Genomic DNA, 20862 nt, shown 5'->3' with positions numbered 1-20862 from the left:
GGAGCCACAAAACCCTTCTAGTGCCTGACTATTTCTTGAGCGGCCACAAAACTAGCATATGTAGATGAATTAAACATTCTATTTTCTTCTGAAACTTTTCTTTTCTTGGATTTATCCATGGTTGGCTTACCGGAGGTTGAAAAGCTCAATAAATCGCGTGCTGGTGGGTGTCGCACATTGGCAGTTGCGATGCATATTTTGAGTGACAGGGAGCCGCAGCAGAGGGGTGAAAGAGCCACATGCGGCTCCAGAGCCGCAGGTTGCTGACCCCTGATCTAGAGTCATTGAGACATCATGTGACTATGACTTGCGATTTTACTGCCGGCTTCTCCATCAATTCTGCTTGTTGGAAGCCAGGTGTGAAACGCACAAATGGGGAATCACATGAACACTGGATGCTGCAACATTGATAAACACCCACCGGTTGCAAAATGCCTGAATCTTGATCATGTGACCACTGGGGATCCTGCAACAGTTGTAAATGCAAAGGCTTGCTTTATAGTGACTTTTCCAATGCCATTGTAACTTTGTATGGTTGCTAAACAGGGGAGTCATTAAGCGAGGACTAGCAGGCAGCAAGCAAAAAAGGAAAATGAAGTGAAATCTCTGAAAGTACCTCTTCCAGGGAACCGATGTAGCTTAGTGTCACTGATTTTCTGATCTCCTCGTTGCACACAGAGAGCTGAGAGGGTTGCAGCACCTTGCTCAAGTCGAGAATCAACACCTGTCAAGAAAAGCAGCAGCCCTCAACTCTGATGATTTTAAACAGGGGAAGAGTCAATGAATTGCTCAAAATGAGGAGCAGAATGTGAAATCATGAGGGGACAAGAGCAGCACAATATTTGGTTATCGGAAGGCTGGACAAGGAGGGTATCAGGAGGAAGAGCTTAGCCAGGTGTAACACAATTGGGGTGAGGGCTGAACTGGTAAGACAATTGGGATCAGGGTTGAACTGGTAACACAATTGGGGTCAGGGTCTAACTGGTAACAATTGGGGTGAGTGTCAAACTGGTAACACAATTGGGCTGAGGGTTGAACTGGCAACACAATTGGGGTGAGGGTTGAACTGAACACAACTGGGGTGAGGGTCGAACTGGCAACACAATTGGGGTGAGGGTCGAACTGGCAACACAATTGGGGTGAGGGTTGAACTGAACACAACTGGGGTGAGGGTTGAACTGGCAACACAATTGGAGTAAGGGTTGAACTGGCAACACAATTGGGGTGAGGGTTGAACTGGCAACACAATTGGGGTGAAGGTCGAACTGGTAACACAATTGGGGTGAGGGTTGAACTAGCAACACAATTGGGGTGAAGGTCGAACTGGTAACACAATTGGGGTGAGGGTTGAACTGGTAATACAACTGGGGTGAGGGTTGAACTGGTAACACAATTGGGGTGAGGGTTGAACTGGTAACACAACTGGGGTGAGGGTTGAACTGGCAACACAACTGGGGTGAGGGTTGAACTGGTAATACAACTGGGGTGAGGGTTGAACTGGTAACACAATTGGGGTGAGGGTTGAACTGGTAACACAACTGGGGTAAGGGTTGAACTGGCAACACAACTGGGGTGAGGGTTGAACTGGTAATACAACTGGGGTGAGGGTTGAACTGGTACCACAATTGGGGTGAGGGTTGAACTGGTAATACAACTGGGGTGAGGGTTGAACTGGTACCACAATTGGGGTGAGGGTTGAACTGGTAACACAACTGGGGTGAGGGTTGAACTGGTAATACAACTGGGGTGAGGGTTGAACTGGTACCACAATTGGGGTGAGGGTTGAACTGGTAATACAACTGGGGTGAGGGTTGAACTGGTACCACAATTGGGGTGAGGGTTGAACTGGCAACACAACTGGGGTGAGGGTTGAACTGGTAATACAACTGGGGTGAGGGTTGAACTGGTACCACAATTGGGGTGAGGGTTGAACTGGTAACACAATTGGGGTGAGGGTTGAACTGGTAATACAACTGGGGTGAGGGTCGAACTGGTACCACAATTGGGGTGAGGGTTGAACTGGTAACACAATTGGGGTGAGGGTTGAACTGGTAATACAACTGGGGTGAGGGTTGAACTGGTACCACAATTGGGGTGAGGGTTGAACTGGTAACACAATTGGGGTGAGGGTTGAACTGGCAACACAACTGGGGTGAGGGTCGAACTGGTAACACAACTGGGGTGAGGGTTGAACTTGAGAATCACTGCCTCTATAAGGCTACTCCCGTGCATGATATTTTAAGGTATTCTGAAAAAACAGGCGGTGTCCCTTCCCAAAAGCAATTACAGCCCCCATTTCCGCAAGTGACAAAAAGAAGGAGGCCATGAAGAAAGCAAAGCTAACAAGCAATGCATTATAAGGAAAGAGACTTGGGCTATTGCTACATGCAGAAGGAAAGGGAGGGGGGCCCTGCCCCAAAGGAACATTCAGCCGGGGTTTCTACAACGTAAGCTGGGACCACAGAAAGGGGAGAAACACAGATAGGGAAGAGAAAGAGAGACAAAGAGGCGGTTACCTGGACTACAACTTATTTCCGCAATACCAAAAGCTGTGCTCCTCCAGATGCTGTTAAACTCCAACTACCATCAGCCCCAGCCAATAGGGCCAGTGTTCAGGGATGATGATGCCTGCTGGACTCTAACATCATGCAGAGGGGCCATGGCTTAAGCAACCCTGAGTTACTAAGAATCAACCCAAAAAAAGAAACTTCTGGCAGAAGAGAGAATCCCATCGCGTTCTTGCACTCTGCAAACACCCCTTCTGCAAAGCGTGCCCTGAATTCGCTTCAGCTTGACGGAAGGAACATGAAACAACAAAGGAAGTGGAAATTTCCAAATATCTGAAGTCAAATATCTGGGTAACGTTTTGCATCATCTACCCAAAAAAAAAAAAAGTCTCCGGTTGAATCCAAGGTATTTCTAGTTAAAACGGATCTTGAAAGGAGGGTTGTGAAAGAGCTGCCTGAAACTAGCATTTTTTTTTCAGCAAGCACAAATTTCTCTCTGACTAAACCTGGGCATTTTCCACGTTCGTGGCGTTTTTGTGTGCAACGGCCTTTTATACAGGCAGTCCTCGATTTATGACCACAATTGAGCCCAATGTTTCTGTCGCTAAGCGAGACAGTTAAACAACTTAACAAGGAACAGCTTAACAGGTAACGACTTAACAGTTGTTCAGTGAATGTTGACCCATTTTACGACTTTTCTTTGCCACAGCTGTTAAGTGAATCCGTTGTTAAATTAGCAACACGGTTGTTCAGTGAATCCAGCTTCCCCCATGGACTTTGCTCGTCAGAAGGTCACAAATGGGATCACATGACACATACACACCCCCGGGACATTGCAACCGTCATAAATATGAGTCAGTCGCCAAGCGTCTGAATTTTGATCAGGTGACCATGGGGATGCTTGGAACGGTCGTTAAGTGTGAAAAACAGTCACTTTTTCCAGTGCCGTTGTAACTTGGAATGGTCACTAAATGAACCGTTGTAAGTCGACGACTGACTGTATTTTTATTGATTTTATTTTTTGCACGCTAGTTTTGCAAGCACTTAAGATATTTGGCACGATGGTCCCAACCACCACCCCATCCCATGTTTTTTTTGGCAAGGGCAAAATTGAGAGAGGTAAAAAAAAAAAGGGTGGGGTGGGGTGGGGTGTGGGGAAGGCAAAAGTTGGTTCATGGTTGACACCAGAAAGCCCATGTTAAGATTTGCTCGTATTCAAATGTGATCCAGCTCAGGAGCTTTCCCCTCTGTCTCAGGCGGACAAATCTACCGTATTTTTCGGAGTATAAGATGCACCAGAGTATAAGATACACCCACCTTTTTTGGTGAGGAAAAGAAGAAAAAGAAATCTGCCTCTGCCTCTGAGCAATTTTGCCTCGTTGCAGCAAACAACAAACAGCCTGCTTTACTTTCAGTTTCGTTTTCAGCATAGCTTGATTAGCAAAAGGAAAAAAAAAATCTGCTCCAGCAATTTACCTCTTTGCAGCAAGCAGCAGAGCCCTGCGCAAAACAGCTGAGAGCAAATCAGCTGAGAGTCGGGAGGCCGATCCAATGAACTTGTGCTAATGAGGCTGTGCTGAAGCTGAAAGGAGCTGTTTCTTCTTGCTGCTTGCTGCAAAGAGGTAAACTGCTGGGAGGCAGAGACCAAAGGATGGGGGCCAGTGCGTGGACGGGGCTACATTCGGTGTATAAGACGCACCTAAATTTTCACCCCCTTTTAGGGGGGAAAAAGGTGCGTCTTGTACTCCGAAAAATACGGTAAGTTCAAGAATGGCATTGCTTTAAACAAGCAGGACTCGCAGCTTCCTTACCAAACAGCTCTCCGTGGAGACGAAGGGCTGGCAGGACTCCATTAAAAACCCCAGCCAGAAATCAACCAGCTCCTGTTTGGGTGTCCACGTGTCAGGGACCGTGTTGAAATGATTGTAGATTGTGTAAGTCTCCTTGATGGACGTCAAGTACCTGGCACAATTATAGAGAAAAGATGAGACAAGAGCAGTGTTGAAATGTAAAATTTGTTATTACTGGTTCTGTGAGTGTGGCTTGGTGGTGGTGGGGTAATGTGACTGGGAGGGCGTGGCCAACTTTGTTTTTTCTTTTAAAAGCATTTTTTCTACAACCTCTTTGAGAGGTTGTAAAAAAAATGCTTTTAAAAGTCTCTGACAATCCCAGCTGAGTTGCCTGATCGTCAGAGGCTTTTTTTTCTTTTAAAAACGTTTTTTCTACAACATCTTTGGCCAAAGAGGTTGTAAAAGAAAATGCTTTTAAAAGCCTCTGACGATCAGGCAACTCAGCTGGGATCGTCAGAGGCTTTTTTTTTTACTTTTAAAAGCATTTTTTCATCCAAAGAGGTTGTAGAAAAAATGCTTTAAATTTTTTTAAAAAAGCTTGCGATGATCATGCGACTCAGCTGGGCATGAGGGGTAGGCAGGGATTTCTCCAAACCACCCGCCGCCATTTCTACCGGATCGGGCAATTCGGTCCGAACCAGGAGGATTTCACCCCTGGACAAGAGGTGGAGGAAAGAAAAAGGCCAACAGAGGCAGATGTTTATTTATTTATATTATTTGCATACACCCACAACAATAGAGCGGTTCACCCTTCAAACTATCACTCCCCAAACTGAACCAAACTTAAGGTTTCAAGTCCGAAGCACCGGCAGCAGTGGTGGTTTTCAGCCGGTTCAGACAGGTTCGGGTGAACCCAGGGGTGAAATCTACTTATCTTCCCTGCCGGTTCGGAAGTGCATGCACACGTCACATGCGATTTTGGATCCTCTGCGCATGCGCAGAGGGTCAAAAACAGGTTACTTCCTGGTTAAAACCAGGAAGTAACAATGTCCGGGTGGGTGGGTGGAGCCTCGTGCTACCACCGCTACCGGTTCGCCGACCACTCGCCGCTGCCGCTACCGGTTCGCCCGAACTGGTGCGAACCAGTAGCATTTCACCCCTGGTCAAACCTGTAGTGGCGACCTGTGGCTGGGCCGTCCCATCCGCCTCAGCATTATGCCGTCCTATTTAGCCACATATTCTAAGCCGTGCGCATACGTGCAAGCCATGGAAGAGAGCAAAGCGCATGTGCGGAAGGCTGTGTCCATGTGTAGAAGGCGCACGTGAGCGCAAAGCACACGCTCACTGGCGAACCGGTGGTAAAATTATGTGAAACCCACTTCTGACCAGCAGCACTTCCAAGGTAGGGAAAAAATGGTTTTGTACCAAACTGTGGATTTATTATTTCAACCCTTTTTCAAACACTTGCCAGAAATCACTATAGAATTATATTTCCCAAACGAAAAAAAAAAACGCATTTGTTCCTGCCAACGGTATAAGAGTTTTGCAACAAATGACATACGAAAATGAACGTGACCTGTGGTAGGAATTCAACCATTGTTGGAAGTGTGTTGCATAAATCAGGCTATTACACTGAGCCACATTACTTACGTAAACCCAGCAAATGTGCTTGGTTACCATAGATTCATGATTTATTCTGTTGTATGGATCCAACCCTACGGGTTCAAGAGCTCCAGTTTTGCTCTAAGACTACAGATATGAAATTAATGTCAAGAACTTAGCAGACTTGTAGCAACAAAGGCAGGAAAAATGTTACCCTTAATCAGTGGTGAAATCCAATTTTTTTTACTACTTGTTCTGTGGGCGTGGCTTTGTGGGCATGGTATGGCTAAGTGGGTGTGGCTTGGTGGGCGTGGCATCGGAAGGATACTGCAAAATCTCCATTCCCACCCCAATCCAGGGGAAGGATATTGCAAAATCCCCATTCCCAACCCACTCCTGGGGGGAAGGATATTGCAAAATCTCCATTCCCACCCCACTCTGGGTCCAGCCAGAGGTGGTATTTGCCAGTTCTCTGCTCAAAATTTCCGCTACCGGTTCTCCAGAACCTGTCAGAACCTGCTGGATTTCACCCCTGCCCTTAATCCAGTTCTCCAATTTCAAAAAAAATCCATTCCAATTCCAGATGTTGAAAAACAATTCCCAGATCTACATGATAAAATGATTAAGGGCCTGGAGACTAAAACATATGAAGAACAGTTGCAGGAACTGGATATGACTAATCTAGAGAAAAAAAGGACTAGGGCAACATGATACCAATGTTCCAGTATTTGAGGGGCTGCACACAAAGAAGAGGGAGTCAAGCTATTCTCCAAAGCACCTGAAGACGGGACAAGAAGCAATGGGTGGAAACTAATCAAGGAGAGAAGCTACCTAGAATTAAAGAGAAACTTTCTAACAGTGAGAAAAATCAACCAGTGGAACTTCAGAAGTCGTGAGTGCTTCATCACTGGATGTCTTTAAAAAGAGACTGGACAGCTGACGTGTCTGAAATGGTAGAAGGTCTCCTGCTTGAGAAGGGGGTTGGACTAGAAGACCTCCAAGGTCCCTTCCAACTCTATTCCGTAACTTGTAAACAGACTGCATCCAGGAACCCAGTCTGACTTCTGACTGGATCCATTTTTTCCCCTTGAATAACTGAAATTGCTTATTCGGTAGCTCACTTCACACTTTCCAACTATGCCACAATTTGTTTTAACCGCTTTTGTCTTGAATGAGCCACAATCTTTATGTTCATCACACAACACAATAAACGAAGCTGAAGTCAAGCATATATTATGGTTTAGTCAGTGGAAATGTCTTCTGCAAGATTTTCTTGCTTCAGAAAATGAAAGTAGGTCAGGCTTGCTGATTTCAGAGCGATGCCTGCCCCTCTGCCCGCTTTGACAATTTCCTCCCGGTTACTTCAAATTATTAGCGAGTCTGACGTCCCTTTCCCCCACTTTCAGAAGATGAAAAGTCACCACTACATACCACACAGGAGCATTCAGCTTGTACAGCTTCTCAGAGGATTGGATGATTTTGTCGAAGTCGCCCGTCAAGATGCTCGCACCAAAATAAAAGCCTACGTCCCAATAGTGCTGCATTTTTTCCAGGCTCCCCTTCCTCCCCAAAACGCAGCTCACCTTCATCCCTGCCAGAAAAGAGGAAAGTTATTTCATGAGAAGGATAGGAATTATTTTTTTTTAAGAAAACCCCGTTTGGTTCCAGCCTTTGGATTAAGTCAGGGCTGTCAAACTCAAGGCCCGGGGATCAGATACGATCTGCGGGGTGTTTAGATCTGGCCCGCGGGGCCGGCCTGGAAACAGCAAAGGACCAGCCCGCGGTGCTTCTGCGCGGTCCTCCTGAACTCTGTATTTGGCCACTACGGTCTCCTGCAACCCTCTGCCAGCGAAAACAGAGCTTGGGGAGGCCATGTGCACCCTGCCCCCCCCCCGAGCTGCGTTTTTGCTGGCAGAGAGCTGCAGGAGGCCGTCGCAGCTGAAAACAGAACCTCGTGTGGCGTTGAGTTGGCCACGCCCACAATGGCCACGCCCAGCCCCAGCCCCTCAAGGTCAAACACAACCCTGATGCGGCCCTCAATGAAATTGAGTTTGACACCCCTGGGCTAAGCCAACCTTGTCAACTTTAAGAGGTGTGGACTTCAACTCCCAGAGTACTCCATCTTAAAGTGGACAAGGTTGAGAAACACCAGGCTGAGCGATAAAACCACGCTGGATTTGCAGCTGTTCTGCCCCAGCTACGGACCCCAAAGAACGCAGCACACACAAAGTCTGTACAAACCTTAGTTTACTAAATTAAATCATTTTTTTTCCAAACAAAGGCTGTTAATTAACTTTCTTAACAGCCTACAAGAATCCAAAGAATAAATAATCTTAATCTTACTATGGTTGGCAGAAAGCCCAGAAGCAATTTGCAGAGAATTAAGATCAAGGCACGAAGGAGAGTGAACGAAGTTGTTCCCTGCAAATTGCTTCAGTCGGCGTTCCTCCTTAAATAGGCTAAGGGAGTGGCCAATTAGCCCCAAGCCTTACTCTCGAAGAGACCTCCTCCTGAGGAGCCACTCCTGCCTTTTGGCAGCTCTGCGCGCCCGTGCATCGAGAAGAGGCTCCTCCTCTTCTTTCTCTTCACTTAAGGGAGCTTCTGGAGGTTCTGAAGGCCCTGGCTGAATCCCCGCCTCTGGCACCACATCTTCTCCAGCCTCATTGTCCGACTCGAGTGCCAGCTGCACAGGCTGCTGGCGCAGCACACCAGCCTCCTCGCTGTCCAAATCAGCCACCAGCCGCACAGGCCGCGTACAGGCCACAACAGCAGCTGGATTTTTGTTCAAACCCCACTCATTTGATTTCCTGGGTAGAATACTGCATTCGGCATCGCCTGATTCTTAACTTTAAGGATATGCAAAATTCACTGATTCAGATATAAACACGTCGGGAATGCTTAGAACCATTTCAGCTTCAGTGAATTTCCTTGGGTTAATTGCTCAACCAACCCTGAAGCAGTGTGAGTTCTCCAGGTTACCCCAGTCCAGAATCACCAAGTTTTGCACTTCCTTCTCATAAAGAATACTCGGTTAAAACGATTAATCCAGAAGAACTGCATTGCTAAAAAAAACCTTGACAAAACTCCAGGACCAGCCGTTTTATCGTACAATCAAATTTCATGGAATTTTTGCAGTATAATATTCAGCCGGGCCTTTTAAAACCAGCTACTATTTTAATTGTTTTTATTCAACTTTTCATTTACTTAGATTTAGTTTTGGATCAGGGATCTCCAAAAATTAAAATGGGGGAAGTGAATCATGCAAATTAAGCTTCATCCCTTTTTTTTTTTTTTTACACTTGTCACAAATAAAAAGGAAACAGGTTTTGATTGTGTAGACATGGTTGTGACATAGACTTCCCCTCCCATTTCCTGTGGATGCCCCACTGTAAATTATAATAACACCTTAAAGGTCCACTGGGAAGGCAGGCAGGACCTGAACTGAATAAGGAAAGAAATACATATAATCCTCACTTAAGGACCCCAATTGGGAACAGCCATTCTGTGGCTAAGTGGACACCTTTGTTAAGTGAACCATCACATGGCCAAGGCGGACTTAAGATGTCAGTTCCACTGTGGTCGTTAAACAAATCATCCACGGTCATTAAGAGCAACATCATGTGATCACGACTTGTGACTTACGGGCGACCTTTTCCACTGACTTGTCGTAAGCCAGTGTTTCTCAACCTTGGAAGCTTGAGGATGGGTGGACTTCAACTCCCAGAATTCTCCAGCCAGCTTTAAGACTCGTGGACTTCAATTCCCAGAATTCTCCAGCCAGCATAGCTGGCTGGAGAATTCTGGGAGTTGAAGTCCACGAGTCTTAAAGCTGCCAAGTTTGAAGACCTCTGAGTTAAGTGATTGTTCAAGGTTGCAACGGCCCTGAAAAAAGTGACTTATGACCGTATTTCACGCTGCTGGCTGGTGGCATTCTGGGAGTTGAAGTCCACCCATCTTCAAGCTTCCAAGGTTGAGAAACACTGTCGTAAGCCGACTTGACACTTGCAAATGGTGATCATTTGAATGGTCACCAAACAAGACAGTTGTTAACCGAGGACCAGCTGTACTGCACCATAAACATTCATGACAGCGTATGCTCCAATAAGCATTGTTTGTTTTTATCCCAAATGAGTAGCATGCTGACCCCTCTTTCCAAGCCGGATGAAACTTTCCTCCTTTCCTGTCTGCCCAAATGAAATTTAGTAAGTTACAAAAGAGAACAATCTCACACCGATCTGCCGAAGCTGCATAGAGGCTTCAAAACTATGACCCGCGGCGATGAGCAAGACAACCGAATTAATTCCAGCATGAAGGCTTGGCTCAGTCAGAAAGGCCTTGTGGTACCTGGGGGAATTAAAGCAGAAGGATGAAAAGTAACCCTTTCAGTGTCAAGCGTTTGGTGACCGGCAGATAACGCTGCATATTTTTGGGAGGGGTAACAGAACAACAGAGGTGGAAGGGACCTTGGAGGTCTTCTAGTCCAACCCTCTGCTCAAGCAGGAGACCCTATACCCGTGATGGAGAACCTGTGGCACGCATGCCCAAAATGGCAGGCGAAGCCATGTTGCCCGGTACATGCGGCCTTACCTGTTTGCCTTCTGGGTGTCTGGTGCGCATGCGATAATCAGCTGTCCTTCGCGTGTGTGGCAGTGCCGAAAACCGGCCTGCGCATGTGTACCGGCCAACTGATCATCGAGCACACATGCGCGCCAGAAACCAGAAGTTCAACTTTTACGGAGCGTGGTCCCTTTGCATGCGCAGCAGTGCCAAAAACCGGCCTTCACATGCACGCCGGCCAGCATGTGTGCGCACTAGAACCCAGAAATTTGGCTTTTCCGGAGTCTGGCCCCAACTAGTGTGCGTGCATAGTTCCATGCGAGCTTTTTGGCACTCGGTGCAGAAAAAGTTCGCCATCACTGCCCTATCCCATTTCAGACAAATGGCCATCCAATATTCCAGTACAGAGCACTCACAACTTCTGGAGGTAAGCCATTCCACTGATTAATCGTTCCACTGATTACAAGAGCCTTGGTGGCGCAGCAGACTAAAGCACTGTTAAGTAACACCAGCTGCCTGCAATTACTGCAAGTTCAAATCTCACCAGGCTCAAGGTTGACTCAGCCTTCCATCCTTCCGAGGTAGGTAAAACGAGGACCCGGATTGTGGGGGCAATAAGCTGACTTTGTATAAAAAAGAACACCGCTTACGGGGGTCCGAAAGCCCTACTAAGCAGGTATATACAAAAGTATGAAGGCTATTACTTAACGCATTGTAAGCCGCCCTGAGTCTCCGGAGAAGGGCGGCATATAAATCGAACCAATAAATAAATAAATACATTCTTTTAGCTGTCAGGAAATTCCTCCTTAGTTTCCATCCATTGTTTCTTGCTCCACCTTCAGTAGCTTTGAAGAATAGTTTTTTGACCCCTTCTTCTTTGCGGCAGCCCCTTAGATATTGAAGCACTGCTATCACGTCAGTCCTGGTCCTTCTTTTCACTAGACTAGAGATACCCAATTCCTGCAACCGTTCTTCCTATGTTTTAGCTTCCTATCCCCTAATCATCTTCGTTGCTGCTTCCTTCTGGCTAATCGTTCTGGTCAATGAAGAAATCTTTTGTGTTGGAGAAGTCCTTTGGCAACTCCCAGAATTCTCCACCTGTGCTGGCTGGGGAATTCTGGGAGTTGAAGTCCACACATCTTCAAGTTGCCAAGTTGGAGAAACATTGACTTAACGTGGTCATTTACAGCCCCCGTAAAGGGATAACTGTTTCACTTATGGGATACACAATTCAGATCCCAACCCATCTTCCTATTTCCAGTTTGCCTCAAAAATCCATATTTATTCTCCTGATTGCCCTCAGGACCCATCTTGCTGTCAATTACAGCTTTCACAAGCTGCTGAGGACCACGTGTTTCAAAGCTTCAAATCGATATCACCTGTGGTGCACTGCCAGGAAAAGGTGCACGTTATTCTCATAAGCCAAGAAAATTAAGTCTGGGAGCTTTTATTGGGTTTGCAAAAATGAATACAGAGAACTCCATTGACCAGGATGATTAGCAAGAAGGTCAGCTACCTCAGCTGATTCACAAGCGGGTTTGCAGGCAACACACCAAGGGGCCACTCCCTCCTTTCACAGCCCCTCCACTGTGGCCCTTACCCCTCTCAAAAATATATAGCGTATCAGCTCGTCACCAAATATTCTGATTCTTCATCAGAAGAGCTATCAGGAGCCTGGATAGCTCAGCAGACTAATGCATTGTAATTTAACTCCAGCTGTCTGCAATTAGTAAGTTCGAATCTCGCCAGGCTCAAGGTTGACTCAGCCTTCCATCCTTTCTAAGGTAGGTAAATTGAGGACCCGGTTTGTGGGGGCAAAAAGCTGACTTTGTATAAAATATACAAAAGTATGAAGGCTATTGCTTAACGCATCGTAAGCCGCCCTGAGTCTCCGGAGAAGGGCGGCATATAAATCAAATTTTTAAAAAAAGCAACAACAATTCAGCAGTGACTCCAGTAGAGTGCTGGACGGACACGGTTTCCTGCCCAAAAATTAAGGGCAAGATGGTATTCCTTTCGCATACTGCCTTTTTTTTTTGTATATGTAGCTACAACCCCGGTGCAGTTAGAATGATTTGGGAATCGAGGTGAGCGTGGGAGGGTTCCCTTCCGTTACTCACCAATGGAAGGCCTTGTCTCTCTTCTCGGGATCCATGAACCCAGAGTCAATGAACATGTCTTTGTAGATGCGGCCACACATGCAATACAGGTCAGGTGCCACCCCTTCGGGTTTCTCCACCAGAGGCAGGAGAACAGAAAGAGCTTTCTCACGGTCCCCAGGTCGGTTCCGCCTGCAGAGACATCACATACAGATTAATAGAGTTGGAAGGGACCTTGTAGGTCATCTAGTCCAACCCCCTGCCCAAGCAGACCCTACACCATTTTTGACAGATGGCAGTCCAGTCTCTTCTTGAAAGCTTCCGGTGGTGAAGCTCCCACGACTTCCGAAGGCAACTTCTGTTCCATTGGCTGATTGTTCTCACTGTCAGAAATTTTCTCCTTATTTCCAGGTTGAATCTCTCCATTATTCCTTGTCTGGCCTTCGGGTGCTTTGGAAAATAGCTTGACCCCCCCCGCTCTCTGTGACAGCCCCTCAAATTGGAAGACTGCTATCCTGTTTCCCCTGGTCCTTCTCTTCACCAGACTAGCCATGCCCAGTTCCTGCAACCGTTCTTCATAGGTTTTAGTCTCCAGTCCCCTAATCATCTTGGTTGCTCTTCTCTGCACTCTTTCTAGAGTCTCAACATCTTTTTTATAGTGTGGTGACCAAAACTGGATGCAGCACTCTAGGTGTGGTCTTACTAAGGCTTTATAGAGTGGTATTAGTACCTCCCTTGATCATACTCAAGTACTTAATACTAACAAAGAACAGGTTCACTAACAGAGAAGAATATACTCAAAAGAGAACATTTTCCTTACGTTTACTAAAGAGAGAGACAGATTTTTTTTTGTAGATGAGATGCTTGTTTCCAACGTATCAGTGGGAACTTTCTCTGCCACAGATCTGCCTCTCAACAATGGTCAAAAGTCAGGGAGCTATTTGACTAGTTGTCGTGGCTTATTCTTTTCCAGTCTTGGCTACTGTATAATAAAAGTTTGGTGGTCCCGTCTTTTGAACAGATACTGAGAAAACAGATGGTTTTGTTTTTATTATTAGCTAAGCCACTATGCTCTTTAGAAGCTCAGATCCTGAAGATGAAACTCAAATACTTTGGCCACCTAATGAGAAGGAAGGACTCACTGGAGAAGAGCCTAATACTGGGAACGATTGAGGGCAAAAGAAGAAGGGGACGGCAGAGAATGAGGTGGCTGGATGGAGTCACTGAAGCAGTCGGCATGAGCTTCAATGGACTCCAGATGGTGGAAGACAGGAAGGCCTGGAGGAACGTTGTCCATGAGGTCCTGATGGGTCGGATAAGACTTCGCAACTGACAACAACAAAAGCCACTATAGGTAATCCTTGATTTACAATCACGATTGGAACCAGAATTTCCAATTGTGACACTGATGACAACTGGTCATAAGTCACTTTTTTTCAGTGCCATTGTAACAATTGCTAAACAGATGTTGTAAGTCAAGGAAGTTTCCCTGTATGGGGGAACAATCTATTCACCTGGTTATTCCTGCTTTGGATAAAGTTAATTAGCAGAGGGAAATTTGGAAGTGCAGGAGCTTCTGAGATTTCCTGGAGCCTCTTCCCAGGAGAAATCTACAGCAACGTGCAATTTATGTTCTAAAAACCTTCCAGAGCGGTGCTTTTCTTCAATTATATTACACCTCTCTCTGCAGCCGTATAAAGAAATTCTGGCTTCCCAAGAGAGTTCCAGTGGCCGTGGGCATTGAGATGATTAAAACAAGAAACCTGTCCTTATATTCACAGAAGAATCTCACCTGTCAAGAGCAAAGGCGTAGTGGAAACAGATGTTGTGTTGCTCGGCGACACTGCAGGTTGGTAGGTTTTGGAGAGTCTCCACAAGGGTGATGATAGCATCACAGTCCTGCAGAAGACAACACAGAGTGACCATTCTCTATGAGGACTTAAGAGTGGCAAATGCTGTAGACCAGGGGTGTCAAACACGATTTCATTGAGAGCCGCATCAGGCTTGTGTTTGACCTTGCGGGGGGGCAGCATGATGTCACTCATGTCAGAGGGGCACCTGTGGTGGCCCGAGCGCTCTGCCCAGAGGTGGTATTCAGCAGGTTCTGATCAGTTTTGGAGAACCGGTAGCGGAAATTTTGAGTAGTTCAGAGAACCGGTAAACACCACCTCTGACTGGCTCCGCCCCCATCTATTCTCTGCCTCCCGAGCCCCAGCTGATCGGGAGGAAATGGGGATTTTGCAGTAACCTTCCCCTGGAGTGGGGAGGGAATGGAGATTTTACAGTATCCTTCACTGGAGTGAGGAGGGAATGGAGATTTTACAGTATCCTTCCCCTGCCACTCCCACCAAGCCACTCCCACCAAGCCACGCCCACAGAACCGGTAGTAAAAAAATTTGAATCCCACCACTGTCTCTGAAAGCGAAAATAGGCTCCCGAGCTCCGTTTTCAGCTGTGACGGCGTCCTGCAACCCTCTGTCAGCTAAAACAGAACTCGGGAGGACTGCACACGCGGCTCTCCCAACCTCTGTTTTCGCTGGCAGAAGCACCGTGAACTGGTGATTTGCTGTTTCCAAGGCAGCCCCGTGGACCAGATCTAAGCACTCCACGGGCTGGATCCGGCCCCTGGGCCTTGAGTTTTACACCCCTGCTGTAGACTAAGGAAACTCAAATTTTAACAAACCTGGAATTCAACTATTAGAATATTTTGGACATGTGATGCGACACCCAGAAAAATACGGCATCCTTCACTTAATCCTCCAGGGAAACACTGAAGGCAAATGAGGTCCAGGCAGAAATAGAACATCATGGCTTCAAAATCTAAGGGACCGGTTTGGACAAAACTCAGCAGCACTTTTTCATGCGGCTGATGACAAAAATAGGATTGCCAACATGATTGCCAACATTCGATGACGATGGCCTTGGTAGTACAGTGGTCTAAAGCGCCCTGTTATTAAGACCAGCTGCCTGCAATTACTGCAGGTTCGAATCTCGCCAGGCTCAAGGTTGACTCAGCCTTCCATCCTTTCAAAGGTAGGTGAAATGAGGACCCAGATTGTGGGGGCAATAAGCTGACTTTGTATAAATATACAAAAGGATGAAGGCTATTGCTGAGCACATTGTAAGCCGCCCTGAGTTTCTTCCTAGGTGGGAAAGTAGAGGGGGCAGGAAGTGAGGACCTGGAATGGTAGAAAAGTTGGATTTTATGCTAAGAAAGCATTTTAATTGTTTCAGGAAGCCCAAAGTTTCAACCGCAATTTGATTATTTTTGAATAGAACAGAAACCCCAGTATGTAAGCAAGTTTTTCTTTTTTCTTTTTTTTTAGTTCAGCAGAATTAATCAAGAAGTTGCTTATCATCCTAGACTGGTACTTCCCAAATCTGGGTAAATTACCATATTTTTCGGAGTATAAAACGCACCTTTTCCCCCACTAAAAGGGGGTGAAAATTTAGGTGCGTCTTATACACCGAATGTAGCCCTGCCCACCCACTAGCCCCCACCCTTTGGCCTCTGCCTCGCAGCAGTTACCCCCTTGCAAGCAAACAGCAAGAAAAAACAGCTCCTTTCAGCTTCAGCACAGCCTCATTAGCACAAGTTGATTGGATCGGCCTCCCGACTCTCAGCTGATTTGCTCTCAGCTGTTTTGCGCAGGGCTCTGCTGCTTGCTGCAAAGGGGTAAATTGCTGGAGCAGATTTTTTTTTTCCTTGTGCTAATCAAGCTATGCTGAAAACGAAAATGAAAGTAAAGCAGGCTGTTTGCTGCAATGAGGCAAAATTGCTCAGAGGCAGAGGGAGATTTCTTTTTCTTCTTTTCCTCACCAAAAAAGGTAGATGCGTCTTATACTCCGGTGCGTCTTATACTCTGAAAAATACGGTACTCAGAATTGGAGAAAAGGAAGGAAAAAGTTTCGAAAGTGCTGATCTTGACCCTTTTACTTGATCATCATAAAGGCTTTTTATACTTATCTTCTGAAGGAACACTAACTGCCGTCAGTGTCAACTTTTGCAGATGCCAGGGTGTTCCCATTTGCTGCTTAAAAAGATTTAAAATTTGCAGAAATGAGAAAATGGGGGATTTGGAAAGATAATTTATCGGCTGGAATTAACACTGTCTAGGATTGTTGGGCACTCCCAGGTGAAACAATGCAAACATCTGGTTCCAGTGGTGGGTTTCAAATTTTTTTACTACCGGTTCTATGGGTGTGGCTTGGTAGGCATGGCATGGCTTGGTGGGCGTGGCAGGGGAAGGATACTGCAAAATCCCCATTTCCTCCTGATCAGATGGGACTTGGGAGGCAGAGATTAGATGGAGGCAGGGCCAGTCAGAATTTTTACTACCGGTTCTCAGAACTACTCAAAATTTCCGCTACCGGTTCTCCAGAACTGGTCAGAACCTGCTGAAACCCACCTCTGCCTGGTTCCTAACAAATCTAACAACAAAGCGAAGAATCGTTTGACCTTTATTATTGCCCAAAATTCTCTCTGACTAGGAACTAAAATCAGTGGGGTAAGAGTCTGGACCCCATAACCAGGGGTGGGAGTGAAGAAACTACCGCTATGGTGGTGTTGTGACAATCAATCCTACGAGTTTTCAGTCACCTGTGGAGAGGTGAAGCCCAAACAGCACCAAGAGGTGAGCTCACCTGAGCATCTCGGTAGGAGAGAAGGAAGTTCATGACAATGTCTAGGCTCAGGCACTCCACGCTGTCCAGGCGCTGTAGGATGCTGGTCAGTTCACGGCTCAGTTGTCCCCCATGGTACATTTCACGAGCCTTCCGGATGTCACTCCTGATCATCTCTCGGAAGTAGCCACTGGAGAAAGCACACATACATTGGGCTTTAAATAATGCTTCCATCTTGTTCGGGGTGCTGAGTGGGTTTGCTGTGGCTCCTCTCCCCAGCTCTCCTGTGACTCATCAGTGTTCAAGAGCCATGCCCAGGACGAGCCGAGAAAGAACAAAAACTAAATTTGGATCAAAGGTAATTAAAGACATATTTAATTAAATGCACACCATTTTTTCTTCTTGGGTTTTTTTTTCTCCCAGATCAATTCAAGTGTTGATCTATTGGTTGGACCAGGAACTGACCGACCAGCTTGTCACTTCAGACTGACATTGTAGGCTGAGAGACAGTGATTGGCCCAAAATAACCCAGCTGGCTTTCATGTCATGCTTAAAACGGGACCAAAAAAAAAAAAAAATCAGTCTCCCTGGTGATTGGTCCAAAGTCACTTAGCTGGCTTTCATGCCATGTCTAAGACGGGACTAGAATTCCCCGTTTCCTGGTGATTAGCCCAAAGTCACCCAGGTGGCTTTCATGCCTCAGATGGGATTAGAAATCACAGTCCCTTAACCCAGGGATCAAATGCTCCCGGTTCGAACCGGTTCGGCCGATGGTTTGGAGAACTGGTAACGATGGCAGCGTGAGGCTCCGCCCACCTGCCCAGTCGTCGTTACTTCCTGGTTTTAACCAGGAAGTCACCTGTTTTTTTACCCTCTGTGCATGCGCAGAAGGGTTTGCACATGTGCAGAGTGTCCATGCGCGCACAGCGCGTGCACTTCCGAACCGGTTGGGAAGGTAAGTAGATTTCACCCCTGACTTAACCACTAGACCCGTGATGGCGAACCTTTGGTACGTGTGCCACAGGTGGCAGGCGGAGCTATATCTGTGGGCACGTGAGTGTTGCCCTAGCTCAACTCCAGTGTGCATGCGCGGGCCAGCCAGCTGATTTTCGGGCCTTCTGGGCCCACTAGAAGTCAGGAAATGGGCCATTTCTGGCCTCTGTAGGGCCTCCGGGGGTGGGGAAGGCCGTTTTCATCCTCCCCAGGCTTCTAGAAAGCCTCTGGCGCCTGGGGAGGGCAAAAAATGGGCCTACCAGGCCCACCGGGCTATCACGTGCCAAAAGCAGGAAGAAAGTCACACACGCATGCGTGGGGGGGGGGATGGTAGGCATTGAATTATGGGTGTGGGCATGCGCATGCGTGCCCCCCTGCACTCCCCCTTTTTTGGCACGTGACGGCAAAAAGGTTAGCCATCACTGCACTAGATCAAACTGGCTCTCAAATGCAGGCAATATGGTTGTTAAAAAGATGAGGAGTGACGTGCTCCCTTTGCATAAAAATCACAACCCAATGGCAACTTTTGCAGGGGCGCTGTGGGCTCAAGCCAACTATAGATGCGAGTTGTTTTATGGATGGATTCTCCAAAGAGTTCTTTCTAAGAAATATTTTCTTAAATAAAAGGAGCAGAAGGCCATGCCCGCTTTTTCTAGACATTGTGTTTCTGATAAGAACCCAGCATTTGAAGCAAATCTCTGGCAACACGTCATGCTTTGTGGTGACAATGGTGAGGTTGACCATAATTTCCTGCCATCTTGGTTCCAGCATGAGAACAGGAACTGGGATCAGAAGACAAAAAAAAAAAAGAGAAGAGGTCCTTCTGTTTTATTTTGGGTTGCTTCCATTTCATATTTTACTGTCCATATGAGCTACATCAAAGGGACTAACGATTTAGTATGACCCAAACTTGGGTGCTAAAGCAGGGGTCTCCAACCTTGGCAACTTTAAGCTTGAAGGACTTCAACTCCCAGAATTCCCCAGCCAGCTTTGCTGGGAGTTGAAGTCCTTCAGGCTTAAAGTTGCCAAGGTTGGAGACCCCTGTGCTAAAGGACCAACCTTCAGGAATGAATAAAACATGGAACTGGGAATAGCACCATCACTCAGTCTCCATTTTTCACAGGTAAAGCAAGAATGCCTGACCTATCACCAAAGAGATGATGACAGAGCTTTGCAATTAGGAGAAAGGTGCCTTCCAACCCATTTCCCCCATTTGACTTCTGCTGACGCGGCACCGCTCTTAACAGGCGTTTGGAAAGAAATCAAAACGAGAAGTTTGACACAAGCTGAAACGTTACACTGTGGGGAAGGTCTAGATTTTGAGGAAACGTGAGAAGGCCTGGTGGCAGTTTCCTAAGAAAGTCTAAGTAAGTCCTCAAATTACTCCAGAAACTGAGCACAAACAGTTCAAAAGCTCTTGCTCTGATTGAAGTTCAGGTCTGGGAGGTAATACATACCTCCAAAAATAGAAGGCTGCTCATCTTGTTTGTCAGATGAGATTCCAAAGAATTTTGCATACCATCTTCCTGCTTTCAACCACCAGCCTTCCTGCTTAATTCAGGCAGAATTCAGTGTAGACAGTAGAGTCTACTCTACTCCCTAGCTACTATGGGTACTACTCTAGTCCAGGGGTGAAATGTACTTGCCTTTCCTACTGGTTCACTGATGTGCACATCTCTGAGCGTGCGCCATCATCTGCACATGTGCAAAGCCTTCTGCGTATGCGCAGATGGTCAAAACTGGGACGTGACGACATCCCGGTTTGGGGGGGCAGAGCCTCCTGCCGTTGGTGCTACCGGTTCTCTGAACTACCTGCCGCCGGTGCTACTGGCTCCCGCGAGCCAGGTAGAGCTGGCAGCATTTCACCCCTGCTCTAGTCCCCAGCTACTATGGGTATCTCAGAATGGCTTCTTTGGGCTCGTTCCCTCTTTAGTATTATATAGTTAATTATTAACTCTATTGCTCATCTTCTGTCTTCTTTGCTATCTACAAATACCCACAACTACGGTATTCTTCAGAGTCAGATTAAAGATCTATTTGTCTGTTTTCTTTCCAGAGTAGGCAATAAAGGACCAGGGGAAACTCAACCATTTCTGTCTCTTGACGTTCCCAACGATAGGTATTGGGCTAGATAATGCCATAAATACCGAAAATAATACAGGAATCAAAGACATATTTTTGAGAGTATATCTAATCACTCTGAAAGATTTACAAGCAGTCTGCCACGATTACCTTATTTACAAAGTCGTGCTTCACGGTTCCTGCTGAGTCAACTCACCCATCAAGCGAATAATCACACATGTAAATTAGCACAGCCCAAACCATCCAAAAGTTGCTTGTCCCTGCCTGGGTTATGGGTTTCCAGGTTCTCACCTTTGAAGAACTGAGTTTGGAAAGGTTCCTCTTGCCGCTCATATCAAACTCCTGATTCTGAAGTAAAAAGGAGGAAGGGAGCATTACCTGGAGCTGACAGAAGTGCCCTCAAGCAGTTTAGTAAGTTGCGCTGTGAGTGGATTGAAGACGGCTTCCATGTTGAAGTTGGACTGGTAAAGCTCAGTCAAGCACGTCATGGTGCTGACATCGCAACAGAAGACCTTCTTCTGGTTTGTCACCACATATGGGATGAAGGTATAGCTCCCGTTGCTATCCTAGAAAAGATACAAGAGACGTTGGTACAGAAATCCCATCCAC

At 46.6% G+C, this 20862-nt stretch overlaps 1 protein-coding gene across 5 annotated transcripts in view; it reads right to left on the bottom strand.

Annotated features, from left to right (window-relative positions):
• The window catches only part of MAP3K6 (mitogen-activated protein kinase kinase kinase 6), a 78106-nt gene that overhangs the window by 34579 nt on the left and 22665 nt on the right, over positions 1-20862 (bottom strand). For all 5 annotated transcript variants that reach the window (XM_034413594.3, XM_034413592.3, XM_034413596.3 and 2 more), the window contains 8 exons: positions 20632-20819; positions 17200-17368; positions 14348-14454; positions 12577-12747; positions 10131-10243; positions 7331-7490; positions 4319-4469; positions 617-724 (listed from right to left, as the gene is read on the bottom strand). In XM_034413594.3, the coding sequence (XP_034269485.2) occupies positions 617-724; positions 4319-4469; positions 7331-7490; positions 10131-10243; positions 12577-12747; positions 14348-14454; positions 17200-17368; positions 20632-20819 (1167 nt within the window). The remainder of the gene's footprint in view (positions 1-616; positions 725-4318; positions 4470-7330; positions 7491-10130; positions 10244-12576; positions 12748-14347; positions 14455-17199; positions 17369-20631; positions 20820-20862) is intronic.

This window comes from Pantherophis guttatus, chromosome 10 (assembly GCF_059756535.1).
Source record: "Pantherophis guttatus breed Tessera chromosome 10, ASM5975653v1, whole genome shotgun sequence".
Classification (NCBI taxonomy): Eukaryota; Metazoa; Chordata; class Lepidosauria; order Squamata; family Colubridae; genus Pantherophis; species Pantherophis guttatus.
Note: the sequence above shows the minus strand (reverse complement) of the source record. Positions and strands in the feature narration are given on the sequence as shown.